The following is a 23,358-nucleotide window of genomic DNA, read 5'->3' as shown; positions in this document are numbered from 1 at the left end:
GATGACGTTGAATGTTCCTGAGCAGCGTAGTTGCAGTTTTGACTTAAATCGTCTTGAAAATCTATGGCAAGACTTGAAAATGGCTGTCTACAATGATAAACAACCAACTTGACAGAGCTTGATTATTTTTTTAAAGAATAATATGCAAATATTGTACAATCCAGGTGGGGAAACCTCTGAGACTTACCGAGAAAGACACAGCTGTAATCGCTGCCAAAGATGATTCTAGCATGTATTGACTCAGGGGTGTGAATACTTACAGTTGAAGCCAGACGTTTACATACACCTTAGCCAAATACATTTAAACTCAGTTTTTCACAATTCCTGACATGTAATCCCAGTAAGAATTCCCTGTCTTAGGTCAGTTAGGATCACCACTTTATTTTAAGAATGTGAAATGTCAGAATAATAGTAGAGAGAATGATTTTATTGCAGCTTTTATTTCTTTCATCACATTCCAGGTGGGTCAGAAGTTTTCATACACTCAATTAATATTTGGTAGCATTGCCTTTAAATTGTTTAACTTGGGTCAAACATTTCGGGTAGCCTTCCACAAGCTTCCCACAATAAGTTGCGTGAATTTTGGCCCATTCCTCCTGACAGAGCTGGTGTAACTGAGTCAGGTTTGTAGGCCTCCTTGCTCGCACACGCTTTTTCAGTTCTGCCTACACATTTTCTATAGGATTGAAGTGATGGCTACTCCAATACCTTGACTTTGTTGTCCTTAAGCCATTTTGCCACAACTTTGGAAGTATGCTTGGGGTCATTGTCCATTTGGAAGACCCATTTGCGACCAAGCTTTAACTTCCTGACTGATGTCTTGAGATGTTGCTTCAATATAGCCACAGAATTTCCCTCCCTCATGATGCCATCTATTTTGTGAAGTGCACCAGTCCCTCCTGCAGCAAAGCACCAACACAACATGATGCTGCCACCCTCGTGCTTCACGGTTGGGATGGTGTTCTTCGGCTTGTAAGCCTCCCCCTTTTTCCTCCAAACATAAAGATGGTCATTATGGCCAAACAGTTCTATTTTTGTTTCATCAGACCAGAGGACATTTCTCCAAAAAGTACGATTTCATTCCCCATGTGCAGTTGCAAACCGTAGTCTGGCTTTTTTATGGCGGTTTTGGAGCAGTGGCTTCTTCCTTGCTGAGCGGCCTTTCATGTTATGTCAATATAGGACTCGTTTTACTGTGGATATAGATACTTTTGTACCCGTTTCCTCCAGCATCTTCACAAGGTCCTTTGCTGTTGTTCTGGGATTGATTATGCACTTTTATTGCACCAAAGTACGTTCATCTCTAGGAGACCGAACGCTTCTCCTTCCTCAGCTGTATGACGGCTGCGTGGTCCCATGGTGTTTATACTTGCGTACTATTGTTTGTACGGCCGGTACCACGACGTTTGGAAATTGCTCCCAAGGATGAATCAGACTTCTGGATGTCTACAATTGTTTTTCTGAAGTCTTGGCTGATTTCTTTAGATTTTCCCATAATGTCAAGCAAGGAGGCACTGAGTTTGAAGGTAGACCTTGAAATACATCCACAGGTACACCTCCAATTGACTCAAATTTTGTCAATTAGCTTATCAAAAGCTTCTAAAGCCATGACATCATTTTCTGGAATTTTCCAAGCTGTTTAAAGGCACAGTCAACTTAGTGTATGTTAACTTCTGACCCACTGGAATTGTGATACAGTGAATTATAAGTGAAATAATCTGTCTGTAAACAATTGTTGGAAAAATTACTTGTGTCATACACAAAGTAGATGTCCTGACCGACTTGCCAAAACTATAGTTTGTTAACAAGAAATTTGTGGAGAGGATGAAAAACGAGTTTTAACGACTCCAACCTAAGTGTATGTAAACGTCCGACTTCAACTGTATGTATTCAATATATATTAGTGTTTTATTTTCATAAAAAAAATTACAAATTGGGAAGGGAGGGCGGTTGTGTGTATGTTGGGATGAGGAGGAGATGGAAAGGTGACGGTAAGGTCGTGTTGTATTTATATCACAGTGCTGCACTGGGAGGAACGCGTTAGCCTAGGAGAGAAGGCTGGGTGAGATGGGGGAGGGGTCTATAAATGGAAACTTAATTCACAGCACTGTCCACCACCCCTCACCAATGGAATTTTCTCACTCTGACACTCTACTCTCTCTCTGGGAGCGAATTAGTGTCCACATAGGCTTTCATCAAACGCTTCTCTCCTCTTGGTGAATGCACCCCTCCTCCGCTAGATCTCCTCCCAGGCACCCTGGAGGTACAATTCTAATGCTACTCGTTGACGATGGAGTGTGTAGCAGTGCTCACCTCTCTCTGCAACCTCACAACATTGTGTACACATTGCTTTGGTGCTGGGTGGAAAATACGACATTTCTCCCACACCGCCTGTATTACTACACGTTTTTATCTGAGTTGTATCATTATATAGAGATGCAGAGAGTCCACGCTGTAGATAACTGGGTGTCTCCCCGCAGCCTGTTGTTCACCAAGGTGAAGCTGGAGACATTGTGTCGAGGACCTGAGGAGGCTCTGCTCACCTGCAAACACATGCTGCAGATCTGGAAGTCCTGTTACAACCTCACCAACCCCAGGTACAGTATAGTAGTACCCATTACGCAGGCAACATGTTTTGTCCGCTAGATAGAACGGAACTGTGTATGAAAATAGCAGTAAAATATGTTGGACACACTACCATTGCAACCTGCAGTATTACAAACCACCTTCAGGAATATTATGCCGTATAATGTAGTGTTTTGGAATGTCAGAAAAGGACTGAGCGAGTGAGACTGGTCTGAGTCTGGGGCCAAATGTGCATTATCACGATCTCCTTTTGTAAATATGTGCACCGACTTTAGCCACAATCTCCTGCAAAACACCGGTATTAACTATCACGAGAGATCGAGCAGCACTGCTTCCCTGATTTTTATTTTTTTATCCATGGCTTTTTAAGACGCTTTAAAAAATTCACTAAAGCTTTGCTTAGAGAAACACAGGCCTGAGAGCAGAGTACTGGAAAGCACTTTGTAACTACTATTGATATAAAAAGGTTTTTATAAATACAATGTTGATTGATTGAGCTAAATGACGTATTACATCAGTAGACTCCCTTCCTTACGGTTAGTGAATCTCATATAGCCGTAACCCAAATGGTGCCTATTCCCTAGTTAGTGCACTACACTATGGACTCCTGTCAAAAGTGGTGAACTACAATATGGATATGGTGCTGTTTGGGACACAGCTCGTCTGCAGCTAATGGTAGCCATGCAGCAGAGAGAGAGCGAGTCAGTGTGGACAGATCAGTCCCTCACCAGACTATCGTTAAACTGAAGAAGTTTAGTCCACGGAGATCAATTACAAGTAACCAGACTCCTTTCCTCCTGGTCCTCTGCTGCACTCACCCACCCCCCATAGACAGGGGCCGAGGCTACTGTCGCCCTACTATTCATATAATGTATTGTCTGTGTATACTCGCTGGTCATTATAGACGGTGAAATAGCGTTTACCTCAGCCAACACATTGCTGTGTTAAAGTTCGTCAGGAGCTCTGTTTTAATGGCGGTTCCTCTGTCTCGCATTTTGAGTTTTACTGCCTCTGCGTTTCCCGTCAATGCTGTTGAAATATACCGTCCCGAACAAACGACAGACAGAACTGGACTCTGCACTCCTTTCGCTCGTGGCTGTGATTTTCCTGGATATGACAGAATGAGTAGAAAGATGCAGGAGTTCAGACAGGGACCAGTAATCCACCCAGAACAATGCATCAGAATGTTTAACTGTCCCTGTGACATTTGACTAGGGGATATCTCCAACTTCGTGACTATCCAGTCCATCCTTCTGTTTCATGAACTGGATTTTGCATTAGTCTTTGTAGCAGAGGCAGACTCAGTCCGCTGCCCGCTACCTTACCCCTTCCTAAACTTGGAGCGTTGCTCTCGGTTTCATCACCTATCCCATGCAGTAACTGTGAATCTTACCTAAGACAGACAAAAACACAGCTCTTAACCTGCGCAGCAGTCATGCTAAGAGCATAGATGGGCAGGGAGGATTTTCAGGAAGCTTAGCTCTCTAGTTGGTGTTTTACCTATTTTCTGTGTGTGTGTATCCAGTGATTCAGGTCGAGGCAGCAGCCTGTTGGACAGAGCCATAGCAGACCGAAGGACTCTCAATGCCATGACGCTGCCTGACTTCAGTGATCCAGAGACGGGTAAGTCTCACCTCACTGCCACTACCTCACAACCATAGAGAAATGGAGAGGAGTTATAAAGCAGAAAACTAGCTTACCCCAGGACACTTAACACGTAGCCTGAGTGTGTGTGTCTGTTTGTGCCATCATGGGCTTGACAGTGGAGTTGGCAAGAGAACCAACAGATCATGTGACCAGGCTACTTAACATGGTCGCTATCCCATTATGAGGGAAGCGGAAACCTTCAAATGTCTGTAGGTCATGAAAATGTATTAAAATGAATCCCCAGGGACATGCAGGTTAAAGCCTCTCCAGCAGAAGCTACATATATACACATGAATCTACTACGGTAACTGTACATCCATGTCACTGTAGTCACACTGTGTCCTGTCTCAACATGACTACTGTATCTACAACCACACCTGTATATTGCTCTCTGTCTCCATGGCTACAGGGTTTATGGCCATACTGGAGTAAACTACAAGCTGCTGTTGTTAAGGGCTGAACCTCCGAACAACCACTCAGCCTTTTACTGAGTGATCAGAGCAGTAGAAGTGGTGGGTTGGAGATTCAGCCAAGGAATACCATTCTAGCAGCGGAGGCTGGTGGAGGAGCTATAGGAGGACGGGCTCTTTGTAATGGCTGGAGTGGAATTGATGGAATGGAGTTCAACGTGTGGTTTCCATTTGTTTGATGTGATTTATTCCATTCCAGCCATTAAAATGAGCCCTTCCTCCTATAGCTCCTCTCACCAGCCTCCTCAGCATTCTAGAAAAAAAATTAAAATACATTATATATATATATATATATATATATATATATATATATATAATCACACACACATATGGATTCGATGTAGGTCTCTTGTCATTGCAGCTAGAAAACGTCACTAATGCAGTCTGTCCAGACATTTAAACATCACATCTTGTATTTCCCCATTCTGTCTCTGTCAGAGGTGTGAAGACACACCCTGTAGACTACATCCTGTCAAAGTGTGTGACCGTTGATCAACATCTTTCATTTTCTAAATATTAACGTTTTTTACTGCAGTGTTCAATATCCAACAGCTTTTCCTTCCAATCACAATAAAGGCTTTTATCTGTGTGTTACACCATACCGTATCAGAGTATACTGAACAAAAATATAAACACAACATGCAACAATGATTTTTTTTTAGTTACATATAAGGAAATCATTCAATTTAAGTCAATTCGTTAGGCCCTAATCTATGGATTTTACATGACTGGGTAGGGGCGGGAGAGCCAGGCCCAGCCAATCAGAATGAGTTTTTCCCCACAAAGACAGAAATACTCCTCAGACTGATCAACTGGAAGGTCTCTAAGTCAGATATGCCATTTTTCTCTACTTTCAGTTAGCTGTTGCTAAGGAAAGGCTGCAGTCTTCATATGTTCTGTGTTTTATATATATATCTGTCATCTTCTACTTTTCTGTTGTTTCTAGTCTCTGGCTCCTCCTCTCTCTCGGGGTCCGAGCCCTCCTCCCCTTCTTCCCCTCTCTTTCACACCGGCCCCTCCCACCACCCTCCCCCCATCACACCCCCCAAGGCCGACCCCCCTCTGCATCCCCCGAAGCCGGCCGGCGGCCATCATGCTTTCTGTGACCACATCCCTCGACGACAGTCCACCAATAGTAATGCTCCTCTGCACCACGTGCGGCCAATGGCATGTTGTGGTGTGCCCGACTCACTGCCCAATCACAACAATGCTTGCTGAGTGTGTGTTTTTTAACTCGTCCAAAATGGCACCTTTTTCCCTACATAGTGCACTAGTTTTGACCCTGCACTATAGGCAATGAGGTGCCATCTAGAAAGTGACTTCACTGATTAAGCTCTAGATACAGTAGTTGTAGTGTTCTGGGCTGTGGTGTGGTGTGCGTTCTATGTGTAGTTCCTTAACAGTGCTAAAAACCATGCTGGAAAGGACAAGGTGAAAACATATCAAAGCCAGCCAGCACAGTATGATTTGGGTTGGCCCAATAGTGAGTCAGGTGTGTCCAGTCCTGTGGGCCTAACAGGATCCTGTCAGCCTATCACCATCCCATCGCCATGGAGACACTGAGTGGACGACGTTAAGTCCCTAATCTGCCTGAGTGGCCTTCGCGTCCGGCTTCGACTGAATGAGTCAGCAGACACTGAGGATATGAGAAGGAAAGAAAGAGTGAAAGAGAGGAGAATGAACGGCCCCGTATCCTGTCAATCTATCTGACTGACTGGGTTTTAAGACAGACTGGGGTTCACTTATCTGTTACCAGCCACAAACAGAGAGGATGAAACGACAACCTCGGACAAACAGGATGTCAGTTCAGTTGGCATGTTTTGGGGTTAACAGAGGAAGTGTAGGATACAGAGTGTGAGGAGAGGTTTTGGTTAGGCACTAGAACTACAGGTACACTCTACCGGCAATACAGGTAAAAACCCACCCGCACTCGTTCAAGCACGCTCACTCTCCACACACACGTCACAGTACTTCCTGTTATGTTCTCTCCTCTATCTAGCTCTCTGTGTCCCCTGGCTTTCTCTTTCTATTCATCACTCTGTTCATTTGTCCTTTGGTGTTCCACTATCTTTCCCCCGCCACCTTCCATTGTACCATTTTATGTTTTACTGCTAGATAAAGGATCGGATTGAGGCACTTCAAATAACCACAGTGTATTTACACCTGCAATAGAGGTCCAAGGTTTTTATGTTTGCCATCATAATGTATGTTTGATGTTTAAATAAGGAACATGATAAAGGTGATTTAAGGAAGGAAAAGCTTGCACTGGTGGCAATAGCAACCACAAAAACCTTCAGGGGAGAAACAGTTTAGAATGGATTGGATTGACACATTGATCGTGAATCATTGTGTGGATCCATTTTCACTGGCACTAACTTAGCATAAATAACTTCAGCATTCACTAATGTTAGTGTCTTTTGAAATGTTTCTGTTAAGTATACTTCAGTTTTGTTGTTGAGTGGAAGTCATTTTAAAGTTCTCTCCTAGCTGTATCTCTTTAATTTTCCCTCTTTAATTAATTTTCTCTTTTAAGTAATCTTTGTTCTTTGTTGTTTGTTGATTTGTTATTTTAAAGGCAGCCCTCCAGATGCTAACTTTCATCAGTATCATGGTTTTTACTCCATGTTTTCAGTTTGTAAGTAGCGCTTTTCTCCCTCCGCTGCCTCTCTCTTTGCCCACTGACGCTGGACTCTGACTGATGTATCACGCCTCCTGGCCTTGGCCTGATTTTTCCTCCACAGTCAATGTATCCATCCGTCACCACCAACCACCTGCCTGCCCCTCTGTCTGTCTGTGCTCCTAAAGTCAGTCAGTCATGTGTGGACCGTACCGGAGGCTGTCCGGCCGCTATTCGCTAGCTCACCTTATTTTCTGTTTTGTTTTAGTTTTTAGTTTCATTTATTTATTTTTGTCCTCAGGCCCTTTGTGCTACAGCTAAACAATTAGCTCACTGAGCTTCCCGACTCGGTGGGCCAGCTATGGAGTAGGCAGCTCCATAATTAAAGAGGCAGTATCATTTCCCCTGGCTGGCTGCTCTATTCTATCCACCAGACACACAGCCTTATCGTATGGGCTCCCTCCACCATACAATACATAGCTCGTTAGCCAGACCAGTCCCAGACGGGCTAGCCGTGTTTTTGTTTTTTTCGTTTGTAATTTTATTTGTGTTTAGTTAAAGGGCTGTGGACTATGTTGTCCATGACTGACTGTTGTGTTGTGGAGACCAGTTACTTTCACTGCTGGGCCTCAAGGCTTTCACAGACTATTAATAGGTTTCCTTTAAGCTTCCCTGACAGCAAACACACACAGGCCACTCTCTTGTCATACGGCCAGCCCGGTGTTCTTTGACATTCTCTTGGACTTCACTAGAAACAAAACAAAAGAGAGGAATGGATGAGGAGGAAGCAGCTCTGTCCTCTCATGCCCCGGTGAAATGGATACTGTTTCTTTAAGAACATGTCGAATCTTTCTGTGCTGCTGTGAACTGAAAACCCACCCTCCACATCGCTCTTTATTAGTGCCTTGCGCTTTGTACCTTGCATGAAGGCACTTTTGGCTACCCTTTTAGCCCGCTGTGTGTGTGCGCGTGTGAGAGAGTGTTTGTGTACTTTTTCCTAAATGCATGGATTACCATTTTCACTCATCCAGGTTAAGATTACACCGGTTTAATCCAGGCTTAATTTGACCCATTCACCTGCAGTGGGTGCCATTTAATTGACTTCATTGGATAAAACGAGTTTCTACAGCCTGCTTGTCTTCACACAGCTGTCTGTCTTGATGGTAGAGCTCCTGGTGCTCTTTCTCCATCTATCCAGGGACCTTTTAAAACATTCAATCCCTCCACGCAACCGGGTGTTCCTTCCTTCTGCGATTAAACCTTCTTCAGCCATATCAAGTTGGTGTGTCCATAGAAATAGAATGACTAGAACAGGTAAAGCCCTTCAGACCTTGCCAATACGCTCAATTTGGCTGACGTGGTCTACGGCTGTGGAGTTCCATGGTTGACGCTGGATGCATCCCAAATGGCACCCTATTCCAGATATAGAGCACTACTTTTGAACAGAGCTGGTGTCTCCAGTCTGCATGCTAAATGTGGGCTCTAGGGCTGAGACTGGGGCTCTGTAGGCTTAGTGCTGCTGTGAGGGAGGGAAGTGTATCGATCTCAGGGCTTGAGCCCAAATGGCACCCTATTCCCTTTACAGTGCACTACTTTTGACCAGGTTACATAGGCCTCTGATCAAAAGTAGTGTGCTATATATGGAATAGGATGCAATTTGGGACACTGACAGGGTTTTTAGATGCATAATGTGTGACTGTCGCTTCAGTCAATAACCAGGGAGCCAGAGAGACAGCAAACGTGTTATTTTTCTGATATGAGGAGAGAGAAGAGTGAAGCGGTTTGACGCGAAAGGCTGCCTGCCTGCCTGTAATCCTGTGGTGTGGGTGTTCAGAGTGAAGGATGAGGATGTGTAGTGGTAGGAGAGAGAGTTCTTAGAGGAGCTATTGTGTTCAGATCATAGAGCTATAACCATATAGAACGGTTCATGTGGACCATAGATGGATGCTACTGGTTGTTAAAGGGTCTATAGCTTAAAAGAGTCACTTAGCTCCAGTATGCAGAAAGTGTGGTGTGTGTGTGTGTGTGTGTGTGTGTGTGTGTGTGTGTGTGTGTGTGTGTGTGTGTGTGTGTGTGTGTGTGTGTGTGTGTGTGTGTGTGTGTGTGTGTGTGTGTGTGTGTGTGTGTGTGTGTGTGTGTGTGTGTGTGTGTGTGTGTGTGTGTGAGAGAGAGAAGTGGCTGTGTGTGCCTCACCAAAAGCCTGCCATGCAGATTGAGAACCCAGAAACTGATTCCTATTCCCATTTCACTAAATCCTCTTAGCAGCATTTCAGCTTAAACACAAATCCAATCTCTCCTCCCAACTCGCAAGACCTTATCAAAAACATCTCTCTATAGCCAGGGATATTTTCTCTCCCCCCTAAATTCATCACAGGACTTTTCTTTGCCCCGGTGCTTTCACTAGATCTTCTTGACAGGATTTGAAGATAGGAACCATTTGTGCTTTAATCTAAAGCTCTTTAAGGCCAATAATGAAAGCTCTCGCTCTTTAGAGCCAGGGAAAGTAGTATCCACTCCAAATAGTATTTTCAACCAACTCCAGTCCCAAATCAGTTGGCCTAGTTTGTACAGCTACAGCCAGGTTATTGTACGTCAATACGTCTGGATATGTGAATCAGTGGTTTGCAAGGATAATACAGTTAATAGCTGCTGACTTAGTAACGCTGCCTGTCACTAGTAGCCTATATAACATGAAGCTTTTTGTGAAGGCATGAAGCCATCTGTGTGTGAAGTTTTGTGCAGCTAATGTCCTGAACGATGGATGCAGAATGAGTGGAGTAACATTAGCCTACAGTTGCATCATTTTACCATGAGGAGGTGCTGGTGCTGCTGTGCTTACCCCCTCTTCTCCCCTGTCGTCCTCTCCTCCTCCCCCTCTCTCTGCAGGCTCGGTCCACGCCACATCCATGGCGGCGTCGCGGGTGGAACAGGCCCTGTCAGAGGTGGCATCCTCCATGCAGAGCAGTGCCCCCAAACATGGGCCCCTACACCCCTGGATGACTCTGGCTCAGATCTGGCTCCACGCAGGTATGATAGTACACTATACCACTATAACACACAGCTATGGTAGTACACTATACCACTATAACACACAGCTATGGTAGTACACTACACCACTATAACACACAGCTATGGTAGTACACTACGCCACTATAACACACAGCTATGGTAGTACACTACGCCACTATAACACACAGCTATGGTAGTACACTACGCCACTATAACACACAGCTATGGTAGTACACTACGCCACTATAACACACAGCTATGGTAGTACACTACGCCACTATAACACACAGCTATGGTAGTACACTACGCCACTATAACACACAGCTATGGTAGTACACTACGCCACTATAACACACAGCTATGGTAGTACACTACGCCACTATAACACACAGCTATGGTAGTACACTATACCACTATACCACACAGCTATGGTAGTACACTATACCACTATAACACACAGCTATGGTAGTACACTATACCACTATAACACACAGCTATGGTTGTACACTATACCACTATAACACACAGCTATGGTAGTACACTATAACACACAGCTATGGTAGTACACTATACCACTATAACACACAGCTATGGTAGTACACTATACCACTATAACACACAGGTATGTAGTACACTACGCCACTATAACACACAGCTATGGTAGTACACTATACCACTATAACACATAGCTATGGTAGTACACTATACCACTATAACACACAGCTATGGTAGTACACTATACCACTATAACACACAGCTATGGTTGTACACTATACCACTATAACACACAGCTATGGTAGTACACTATAACACACAGCTATGGTAGTACACTATACCACTATAACACACAGCTATGGTAGTACACTATACCACTATAACACACAGGTATGTAGTACACTACGCCACTATAACACACAGCTATGGTAGTACACTATACCACTATAACACACAGCTATGGTAGTACACTACACCACTATAACACACAGCTATGGTAGTACACTACGCCACTATAACACACAGCTATGGTAGTACACTACGCCACTATAACACACAGCTATGGTAGTACACTACACCACTATAACACACAGCTATGGTAGTACACTACGCCACTATAACACACAGCTATGGTAGTACACTACGCCACTATAACACACAGCTATGGTAGTACACTACGCCACTATAACACACAGCTATGGTAGTACACTACGCCACTATAACACACAGCTATGGTAGTACACTACGCCACTATAACACACAGCTATGGTAGTACACTACGCCACTATAACACACAGCTATGGTAGTACACTACGCCACTATAACACACAGCTATGGTAGTACACTACGCCACTATAACACACAGCTATGGTAGTACACTATACCACTATACCACACAGCTATGGTAGTACACTATACCACTATAACACACAGCTATGGTAGTACACTATACCACTATAACACACAGCTATGGTTGTACACTATACCACTATAACACACAGCTATGGTAGTACACTATAACACACAGCTATGGTAGTACACTATACCACTATAACACACAGCTATGGTAGTACACTATACCACTATAACACACAGGTATGTAGTACACTACGCCACTATAACACACAGCTATGGTAGTACACTATACCACTATAACACATAGCTATGGTAGTACACTATACCACTATAACACACAGCTATGGTAGTACACTATACCACTATAACACACAGCTATGGTTGTACACTATACCACTATAACACACAGCTATGGTAGTACACTATAACACACAGCTATGGTAGTACACTATACCACTATAACACACAGCTATGGTAGTACACTATACCACTATAACACACAGGTATGTAGTACACTACGCCACTATAACACACAGCTATGGTAGTACACTATACCACTATAACACATAGCTATGGTAGTACACTACGCCACTATAACACACAGCTATGATAGTACACTATACCACTATAACACACAGCTATGGTAGTACACTACGCCACTATAACACACAGCTATGGTAGTGCACTACGCCACTATAACACACAGCTATGGTAGTACACTATACCACTATAACACACAGCTATGGTAGTACACTATACCACTATAACACACAGCTATGGTAGTACACTATACCACTATAACACACAGCTATGGTAGTACACTATACCACTATAACACACAGCTATGGTAGTACACTATACCACTATAACACACAGGTATGTAGTACACTACGCCACTATAACACACAGCTATGGTAGTACACTATACCACTATAACACATAGCTATGGTAGTACACTACGCCACTATAACACACAGCTATGATAGTACACTATACCACTATAACACACAGCTATGGTAGTACACTACGCCACTATAACACACAGCTATGGTAGTGCACTACGCCACTATAACACACAGCTATGGTAGTACACTATACCACTATAACACACAGCTATGGTAGTACACTATACCACTATAACACACAGCTATGGTAGTACACTACGCCACTATAACACACAGCTATGGTAGTACACTATACCACTATAACACACAGCTATGGTAGTACACTATAACACACAGCTATGGTAGTACACTACACCACTATAGCACACAGCTATGGTAGTACACTATAACACACAGCTATGGTAGTACACTATACCACTATAACACACAGCTATGGTAGTACACTATACCACTATAACACACAGCTATGGTAGTACACTATACCACTATAACACACAGCTATGGTAGTACACTATACCACTATAACACACAGCTATGATAGTACACTATACCACTATAGCACACAGCTATGGTAGTACACTATACCACTATAGCACACAGCTATGGTAGTACGCTATAACACACAGCTATGGTAGTACACTACGCCACTATAACACACAGCTATGGTAGTACACTACGCCACTATAACACACAGCTATGGTAGTACACTATAACACACAGCTATGGTAGTACACTACACCACTATAGCACACAGCTATGGTAGTACAGTATAACACACAGCTATGGTAGTACACTATACCACTATAACACACAGCTATGGTAGTACACTGAGTCACTACACCTCTGTAAGTAACACACTGGCTGGACAGCCAGAGGGGAGTTAGTATAATGCTGCTGTACTATCCTGCTGTTATTGTATTATACCCTTATCCTACTCTCATTAATTATGTGTACCAAAAATGATATCCATTATCCAAAATGATATCCTGGAGTTGTGTGTGCACTTGTGTTCATGCATGTGTGTGGTGTTAGTGATTGGCAGGGTGTGTGTGGGAGTGGTAATCCATTGACTCAGGGGAGGTGGGGTAGCAGACAGCAGCTTAATGGAATCGATATGTTCCTGTGAGGTGGTCTGACTGTTAAGCGTTAACATATCCCAGGCAGGGCCTCCTGGACTGTTGCTGCTGCCTTTCATTTGCAGTCCTCCTGCGATGGGTGGGAAAGAACACACACACACACACACACACAAACACACTGACTGCTTTTTTGGTCATTATCCTTATTGCCAGCCTTAGATACTTAGATACTCACATTGATAAGAACACCAAGGGGACGTCACCTCCCAATAAAACTGCCTCCCTTTTGAATCAGCTCTGAAAGGGAGATATAAGGATGGATGGGGGGGCATTGTGAGAGGAGAGGGGGGCATTGAGAGAAGGAAATGGGGTGAGAGAAAGAAGGGGAAGGTAGAGAGAGGATAGAGAAAAATGGGGAGAAGGCAAGTAGAGAGAAGATGAGAAGGAGGGGGGTGCAGGGAGAGGGAGATAAATCCTCTCCTGCTCTCACTGCAGAGCGTTGAAATGCCAGAAGCGGAGGCCAGAGCAGAGCAAGGTCCCCTCCCTCCCTCATCCAGCTGCTACTGCTTGCCTATCTAGTAGTGCTGCTGAGGCGTTGTGAACCAACCTCAAACAGTCTCGTCCACGCGCTGCTGGAGGCTGAGCAGAGCTGTGGCGCTCCATGAACATTTTCCAAAATGCCAGAGAATAGAGAGATGGGGGATGGTGTCCTGGATATAACCTCCTTTCTCTGGGACCAACAAATGAGGACAGCACTGGAGGCTTAGCTGGCTGCTTAGAGAACAGCCTGCCTGGAGACACACGCAGACAGACAGACAGACAGACAGACAGACAGACAGACAGACAGACAGACAGACAGACAGACAGACAGACAGACAGACAGACAGACAGACAGACAGACAGACAGACAGACAGACAGACAGACAGACAGACAGACAGACAGACAGACAGACAGACAGAGCCATACATAGACACACACGGACACACACATCCATACAAATACAGAAGCACGGGGACAGTTTCGCACAATCAGACTCGCACACACACATCAGTGCCACTATAAGGTCATGTTTGCTCATAATTATTATTCTAGTTTTTCAGCTATTTCACCCAAAAGGAAGACAATGAGGAGACATGATAGGATCTTTGGATATAAGTCTGTGTTTTATTGCTTTTGGAAAACTCACTTTCAGGTCTCTGTCTGTATGTAATCTATGGGCTTTACTTTAAGTCCCTATTTACAAAGCAATAAGATGTGTGTGTGATATTTATCAGGCTGGCTGCCACCTGCTAGAAGCTCTCATTTCCTCTCTTGATGAAATCATGAAGTCAAGAGACAGCTATCACCCCTCTGGTCTGCTGCACCTCCCATTACCATAGGAAGTGTGTGTCTGTGGGTCTGTCTGAAACCGTTTCTGTTAGTCAGTCAGTGTATGTCCTAGTTATTTGTGTCAGTGTGTCGCCTCACGGTCCTCCTCTCCCCGATCTACAATCTCTCTCTCTCTCCTGTCTCTTTCTCTCTAGCGGAGGTGTACATTGGCATGGGCAAGCCTGCGGAGGCGACGGCCTGCACCCAGGAGGCTGCCAACCTGTTCCCCATGTCCCACAACGTGCTGTTTATTCGGGGCCAGGTGGCTGAGCTGCGGGGCAACGTGGACGAGGCCAAACGCTGGTATGAGGAGGCCCTCTCCATCAGCCCCACCCACGTCAAGACCATGCAAAGACTGGTGAGTCTCTCTTTTCTTCTGTTCCCCTCTTCTATGTCTCTCGCTATCTCTCTCTCCATCATCAGCCCCACCCACGTCAAGACTATGCAGAGACTGGTGAGTCCAGAACCTCTACATCCCTCTGTTCACATCTGTTCTGTTCTCCCTCTCTCGTCTTCCCTACTACTGCCACGTCAACCATGCAGCCTGACAGCTGACATTCTGTCACTCTTAGGGTCATCCCAGTCCCATAGCCATAGTGCCTCCCAGTCATATAGCTCCCAGAGTCGCTCTCTCAGGTCATAGTCAAGTGGTGCAGACAGAGGGGGAAAGCCCATTGTTACTGTCACCCTGTAAACCTCCATGCTGCTTGCTCATCACTTTGAATGAAGAGACTGCAGGTCTGACTCATGCTGTTAGCAGATTAGCTTTTCGTTCTGTTTATTACAAACGAGACACTTTTGGGATGAAAAGGCTGCATTGAGCCTAATGAAAAGGGCCTTTTGGAGGAGAAGGGGAGAGATACCGAGAGAGAACAAGAACAAGAGACACAGCATCTCTATCTGATGAGCTCATAGTAAAAACCCAATTATGGAAATTTGAAAATGGGAGCTTGTGATTGGTTGGTGGTGAATGCAGAATAAACGCAGAAGAACCCACCACATTGTGCTGTGTCAGCACCTCAAGCAGGGGGATTGTCCAATCTTTTTCTTTTTACTCTCTCTCTCTCTCTCTCTCTCTCTCTCTCTCTCTCGCTATTTCTTTCTCGCACTCTTTCTTGCTCTTCCTCTCTCTCATCTGTACAGCTTGGTGCAAAAGTGAGAAGTTTAGAGCTTCTCTACTGTGTTGTGACTGTAAACAGTCTAGCTAGAATGGGATAATGCATGGGGCTGTAGTGGAGAACTGTCTTAATGTGTGTGCCTGTTCACTCAACTGTGTGCGCGTGTGGATCTGTGTCCTTGCGTCTCTAGGATGAGATGGTGCTGAGACAGGAACAGGATTAGTCCTCCAGCAGCAAAGAGCAGAGCAACGTATTGGCTGACTGACTGAAGAAATAGTCCTTATTCACCATGACCTGATTTGTGTTCTCTGCTGATAACTCTACTCTCTGTGTTCGATTTCCCAGGTCAAAGTCTCTGCTTTAACTGTGTTGTAGTAGAAAGACCGTGCTCCTGTATCCTGCTGAAAATGAAATCTAAAAATGTGTCTGTTTTAAATGCCTTATTTTGTCTTCTACACCAAGCTAAGCTGATCACTGGGTGGAGACTTCCTTCCAACGCCTGTTGAATTATAAATGAGCCTCTTTCTTCTAGAGAAACACTAAGGAGAGCAGTCCTGACTGCTGCCATAGTGGACACACACACAGCCCTTATTGAGCTGAATAGTGGAGCCTCGTCCCTCTGACTGTAGTTTGTGGTGGGATGGTGACTGGACTAGTTTGTGGTGGGATGGGGACTGGACTAGTTTGTGGTGGGATGGGGACTGGACTAGTTTGTGGTGGGATGGGGACTGGACTAGTTTGTGGTGGGATGGGGACTGGACTAGCTTGTGGTGGGATGGGGACTGGACTAGCTTGTGGTGGGATGGTGACTGGACTAGTTTGTGGTGGGATGGTGACTGGACTAGTTTGTGGTGGGATGGTGACTGGACTAGTTTGTGGTGGGATGGTGACTGGACTAGTTTGTGGTGGGATGGTGACTGGACTAGTTTGTGGTGGGATGGTGACTGTCACTGTAATAGTTTGTGACTGGTGTGATGGATGGCGTTGGGTGCGGTGTTTGGCTGCTGGGTGGTGTGATTGTTCTGCCGTGTGTCGCGTCTGGGATGCACAATGTTGTTTGTCTGTCAGAGCTGGTAAAGCGACGTGGTAATGGGTCTTGCACACTGTATGGCACGATTTATACACTCTTATACACTCCTCCTCCCTCCATCCACCACTCTTTCCATCCCTCTGCCTTGACAGGCCAGTTTGTGGAGGGCTGTGCATCACTCCACCACTCTGACTGACAAACGGAAAAAGAGACGCGGCGAGGGATGGCGCGGAAGAGCGGGAGGGAGGGAGGGTTCCTGTTGATACAGCTGTGACTTCTAGACTGGATCCAGGAATCAGGCTTAGAGATCCCTCTCCACATTTCATCCCTCAAATCTTCCCTCCACTTTTCATGAGCTATTCATTTCCTCTCCGGACTGGCTACGACCATACTGTCCCTGGATCTACTATGTCTGTCCGTGTGGTAACACAGATTAGTGTTGCACCGTATACCAAAACCTCCGTTTTTTTCGATACTAGAACATGAAAAACGGTTTGAATGTTGGATTTTTAGATTTTTTTTTACAACTTCCGGTACCCGTGCCTCCTCCGTGCCTCCTCCGTGCCTCCTCCATGCCTCCTCCGTGCCTGCTCATAGCCAGCTCTAGCCTGTCCTGAGGAGCCACTGCACTCACTGGGAGTCTGGGCTGCATCACCACTTATGCTGCACAGAAGTTAACACACATCAATAATGCAACACGGCATGTAGAAAGGTTGAAACTGTTAATTACTGTTAACAAAACAATGTCCATTACAGGCTGGAACACTATAAAATTCAAGAAGATACCAGTAGCTTCCAGCTTTGTAGGCTAACTTTCTGTCAATTCACTACCCTAGTACCTTGTTTGGGATAATATGCAAACTATAACGCAAAATATTGCTGATTTCAAAGCTGATTGTGACCAAAAACTTTTTTCATTCCCCTTCGTCTCCCACGCCTCACATCTCTTCCAGTCAAGATAATATTTGCTTGTTCCTCGAACTGTTTGTGAATGACGTCATGGGTCTTGAAGAGACAGTGCACACTTTTATAAAAGAAGAGATTGCTTTTTCTATGCAAATGTTGTTGATCAGTACCATAAAATAAGTGACTTCCTCATGAAGCTGGTTGAGAGAATACCAAGAGTGTGCAAAGCTGTCATCAAGGCAAAGGGTGGCTACTTTGAAGAATCTCAAATATAAAATATATTTTGATTTGTTTAACATCTTTTTGGTCACTACATGATTCCATATGTGTTATTTCATAGTTTTGATGTCTTCACTATTATTCTACAATGTAGAAAATAGTAAAAATAAAGAAAAACCCTTGAATGAGGAGGTGTGTCCAAACTTTTGACTGGTAATGTATATCTGGATCAAGTTCTTTGGCTAATAACCCTATCTTTTTTTGCCCTGGTATCGTTTTGGTATCCAGTATTGTGATGGTAGCGAGTATCGTGATACTAAATCTGGTATCTGTACTGAAGTCAAAATTCTGGTATCGCGACAACAGTAACACAGATCCTGTATCCCCCAAATAGTCTGTGTTACTGAGCTCTTTGATAGGCATAGACGGGCGTATCTAGTGATGGTGCTGCACGTCTTCCAGTTTGGTGGCGGTATTATACGGGTAGTGTTTCTCCGTTAATGCTAACTTGCTGTGAACCACTACTTGATCGATCAGGTTGCAGTGGTATCAGTTGAGCTGTTGCTTTAGCAGCAGATGAGTCGGCTGTTTTACGTTGTTGGGACCAGACTGGTAGCTTGATGCTGTAGCAGTGGTGTGCCAGCTCTTCGATGCTGTGGGACAGTTATTAGATGTAGTTTTCACTGTTTCTACTGAGAAGATGCCAACGATGCGCCGCACTGGCAGCAGTAGCAGCAGCCAGCGACTTTTTAACAGTTAATGCTGTTAAAGGGGCAATGACTTTTACTCCTTCTTTATTCTCTCTCTCTGTCTCTGTCTCTCTCTCTCTGTCTCTCTCTGTCTCTCTAAATGTTCCATTGAAATGGAGTTGGTGTTAATGTAGGAAGGGCAGGGTCCAGACTTCTCCTATTTCTGTATTCTTTCCTTTTCTCTCAATATCACTCTCTCCATCTATCCTTGTGGCGTGTCCCAGGGGTGTCTGTCTCTGGCTACAGTGCCAGTCCTGCTTTCCCATACACATTTGACTAATTAAGCAGCGTAGCAGCTCAGAGCAGCTTGCTGCGGCCGGGACCACAGCCACACATCACTCTGTGTCAGTTCTGCTGTATCTGAGCTTTTCATTTTGGATTTATTTTGGCGTCTGTAACATTGGTCTCCGCAATAAGCAGGCTTGTCACATCTCAACAGCCTGTCAACTCGGGGGAGCGACAGGGGGCACATATACATACACACCTCTTTCTGTCATTTAGCCAGAGTTCTGTGGAGAGGTACAGGGTGGAGGTGATGGCTCTCCTTGGCCTTTAACTGTGCTGACTGCTCTCTCCTCTCTCTCTCTCTTCCTCTCTCTCGCGCTCTCTATTTCCCTGTCTCGCTCTCTTCTCAATCTCTTTCCTCTCTCTTTTCTCTCTCTGTGTGTGTGTGTGTGTGTGTGTGTGTGTGTGTGTGTGTCCGTCCGTTTGAGCCCGTTTCTTGGGGAAAGAGCCTCAAGGTTGCTCTGTGAATGATTTAGCTGTCTACTGTAGCGACAATGGCTGGCCTTTTGTGTTAGATTAACAGTTACTTAGCCTGGTTTTTAAAGGCTGGCTGCTTTGAGAAGTTAATTGAAAGGATGAGATTACATGAGTGTAGGATGTGACTAAATGGAGTGTGTGATTGTACAGTTCTCTCTCTTTGTCTCTGTGTGTCACTAGGACGGAGTCAGCTGGGCAGTGATAAACAGAAGTGTTTAAACTCCTCGCTCCTCTCTGAGTCAGTGTTACAGACTGTATTAACTCTCCCTCTGTCCTTGGGTCTGATCCTGCACCAGCAGTACAGCCTGGCAGAGAACATTGTTCACCCCCCTCTCTCACTCCTTCACTTTGTCACTCACTCACTCCTTCTCTCTCCCTATCTCCTAGGGTCTGATCCTGCACCAGCTGCAGCGGTACAGCCTGGCAGAGAAGATCCTTCGGGATGCGGTGCAGGTGAACTCGACGGCCCATGACGTGTGGAACAGCCTGGGGGAGGTGCTGCAGGCTCAGGGCAACGCTGCTGCTGCTACAGAGTGTTTCCTCACCGCCCTGGAGCTAGAGGCCTCCAGCCCCATACTCCCTTTCACCATCATACCACGACAACTCTGACCTGGGAGAGACACACACACACACAAGCTGCTTTATCCCCCCCAGTGTGAAGGTGCCAAAAACCTTCCTCCTACCTACCACCACCTGCTCACAGGCGTCTTTTCTGTCAGAAGCACCACCATCAACCATCCTGTGATGTCCCATCTCTTTCATACCAATGAGATTAGACAACAACCTCTCTCCTCTTGAGGCCATTCATAGGCCTAGCTAGATGAGCTGGAGGGAGGGACCATGGACAAAAAATCCAAACACTGATTATCTGGTCCAATAATGTACATCAATGTAACTGTTGTTGCCATGCCAACACCAATGTGCTGTCTCCGCCCCCTAGTCTCTGCTGTGACCACTGTATCGTATACCACAACCCCTTGCTGTGCCTGACTATGACTCCTGCACTCCAGCCTTTATCTAATCTACACTGAGCAAAAATATAAACGCAACATGTAAAGTGTTGGTCCCATGTTTCATGAACTGAAAGATCCCAGAAATTTTCCATATGCACAAAAAGGTTATTTCTCTCAAATTTGGTGCACAAATTTGTTTACATCCTTGTTATTGAGCATTTCTCCTTTGCCAAGAAAGTCCATCCACCTGACAGGTGTGGCATATCAAGAAGCTGATTAAACAGCATGCTCATTACATAGGTGCACCTTGTGCTGGTGACAATAAAAGGCCACTCTAAAAAGTGCAGTTTTGTCACACAACACAATGCCACAGATGTCTCAAGTTTTGAGGGAGTGTGCAATTGGCATGCTGACTGCAGGAATGCCCACCAGAGGTGTTGCCAGAGAATCGAATGTTCATTTCTCTACCATAAGCCGCCTCCAACGTTGTTTTAGAGAATTTGGCAGTACGTCCAACTGGCCTCACAACCGTAGACCACGTGTAATCACGCCAGCCCAGGACCTCCTCATCCGGTTTCTTCACCTGTGGGATCGTCTGAGACCAGCCATCCAGGCAACTGATGAAACTGAGTATTTCTGTCTGTAATAAAGCCCTTTTGTGGGCGAAAATTATTTCTGATCGGCTGGGCCTGGCTCCCAAGTGGGTGGGCCTATGCCCTCCCAGCGCCACACATGGCTGCGCCCCTGCCCAATCATGTGAAATCCATAGATTAGGGCCTAATGAATTTATTTCAATTGACTGATTTCTCCTTTGCCAAGATAATCCATCCACCTGACAGGTGTGAACTGTAACTCTGTAAACTATGAACTGTAACTGTAAAATCGTTGAAATTGTTGTATGTTGCATTTTATATTTTTGTTCAGTATACATGGTGGGGAGAGGGAGGGGGGGGGAGTTAGCTGTACAGGCTGGCTACTCACTTATCCATCTGTTTTCTCTGGCTGTTGATTGATGGGAGAGGAGACGGAGGGTGCAGAGGGACTTTCAGGCAGACGGAGTTGCAGAGGTTTGCATTCCAGATGACATGGACAATGTAGTGCTATGCAGCGGACAATGGCTGGCCACAGTGGTACATACCATCACCAGACCCTGCCCCATGTCTGTGCTGGTGCATTGTTGTAGCGTTCAACCCAAATTATGCTGACTGTGTTTAACCTGACAATGCTTGTATGTATGTATGTATGTATGTATGTATGTATGTACGGTATGCGTGTCTGTGCGTGTGTATATATGCACTTGTTTGTATGTGCGTTTGTACATTTGCGTGTTCTAAAGGCTTTTCGTTATTTGTTCACGGGGGAAAAAAACTGTTAAAGAAGTTACACACTGTCACTTGAAAGATGTATATTTTATGGTGAAACTATAGTTTACATGATATCCCACACTCTGAGTGTGGAAGGTCTCACGCGTGTGTCGTGAGGTTGTGTCCTTTTGCTGTTCCTCTGCATCCCAAAATGCAACAGTTTAAAAACAGGTGATGCTACTGTGTTTGAAATGAGCTCCTCCTCCTCGATAAACTTCATCAGATGCACCCTCAGCGGGTTGGTATAACCGGAAACATCTGATTTACCGTATCTTCAACTTAGCTTTCTTTTCCCCTGGAAACAGGATGTGGGGACCCCATTCAGGCATGTGTTTTATGCCTGCTACATTAGGTTACATCAGATGTAGTTATTTCAGTTACTGTAACCTTAAATCAGTTAGTTAGGTCACCAGCTCACTGATGTGAATGCCAAAAACAGTGATTCTAAAACACTTAATGTCTTGTCTATGGTTTCTTTCTGTCAAAAACAAATGAAATATTGTTTTTTGTTCACATTAACTTTGATTATAAGTGCAGATGATTATTGTTATTATTTCTGACTGATAATTATTAGCTGTTCATTATTTTAGACGTTTAAATTATATTTTACAGTGAATGACATTACGGAGGCGTCACAAACACTGCAATATGTTTCTTTGAGTAGATTGTACTTGAAGTATACAGCGGAGAGGAGCTGACTGTTTTCAGCTCAGTTATAGGGTAAATATATAAATGTTTCTAGTCTGCTGTAGTACTTCTCCGAATGCAGAATCTACCTAGCAACCACAATAGGAGCCTGCATGGCATGTCCCGTTGTGTATGGCCAGTATGCCCCAGGCCTCTGGTTTGATATGGTCCAACCAACAGCAGCATTGCGGAAGCATGTCTGTCTGTCTGGTCCTATAGCACATATATGATACAACTGGACAAACTATAATGATGTCAATAAAAAGTGATTGGAATAAATACAGTGACGTAATGTGATCAGGTATGGTTATGTATCGGGCACACAAAAATTCAGGGTATCATCCATGTTGAGAATCCCTTGCCCTTTGAAACACATCAGAGAGCAAGACACTACTTGGGCCTGTTGTTACGGTAACATCCAGTGATGTAAGACATTTCCAGGACTTCAGTTTTGTGTGTTGCTGGAGTAAGAAGACGAAGGCCGTGTGTGTTTGGGAATCTAGTGGCAGCCAGGTTCTGTCTGCGCTGTTGTCTGTTCTGT

At 44.8% G+C, this 23,358-nt stretch overlaps 1 protein-coding gene across 2 annotated transcripts in view; it reads left to right on the top strand.

Annotated features, from left to right (window-relative positions):
- The window catches only part of ttc7b (tetratricopeptide repeat domain 7B), a 63,119-nt gene extending 40,023 nt beyond the window's left edge, over positions 1–23,096 (top strand). Inside the window, exons 16-21 of one of the 2 annotated variants that reach the window (XM_014193280.3) lie at positions 2,481–2,597; positions 4,112–4,209; positions 5,650–5,838; positions 10,207–10,347; positions 15,185–15,387; positions 20,201–23,096. In XM_014193280.3, coding sequence (XP_014048755.1) covers positions 2,481–2,597; positions 4,112–4,209; positions 5,650–5,838; positions 10,207–10,347; positions 15,185–15,387; positions 20,201–20,422 — 970 coding nt within the window. In that variant the 3' untranslated portion in view covers positions 20,423–23,096. The remainder of the gene's footprint in view (positions 1–2,480; positions 2,598–4,111; positions 4,210–5,649; positions 5,839–10,206; positions 10,348–15,184; positions 15,388–20,200) is intronic. The other variant, XM_014193288.3, reaches the window with a different exon arrangement.
- The last annotated feature ends 262 nt before the right edge of the window (positions 23,097–23,358 follow it).

Source organism: Salmo salar, chromosome 01 (genome assembly GCF_965601325.2).
Source record: "Salmo salar chromosome 01, fSalSal1, whole genome shotgun sequence".
Classification (NCBI taxonomy): Eukaryota; Metazoa; Chordata; class Actinopteri; order Salmoniformes; family Salmonidae; genus Salmo; species Salmo salar.
Note: the sequence above shows the minus strand (reverse complement) of the source record. Positions and strands in the feature narration are given on the sequence as shown.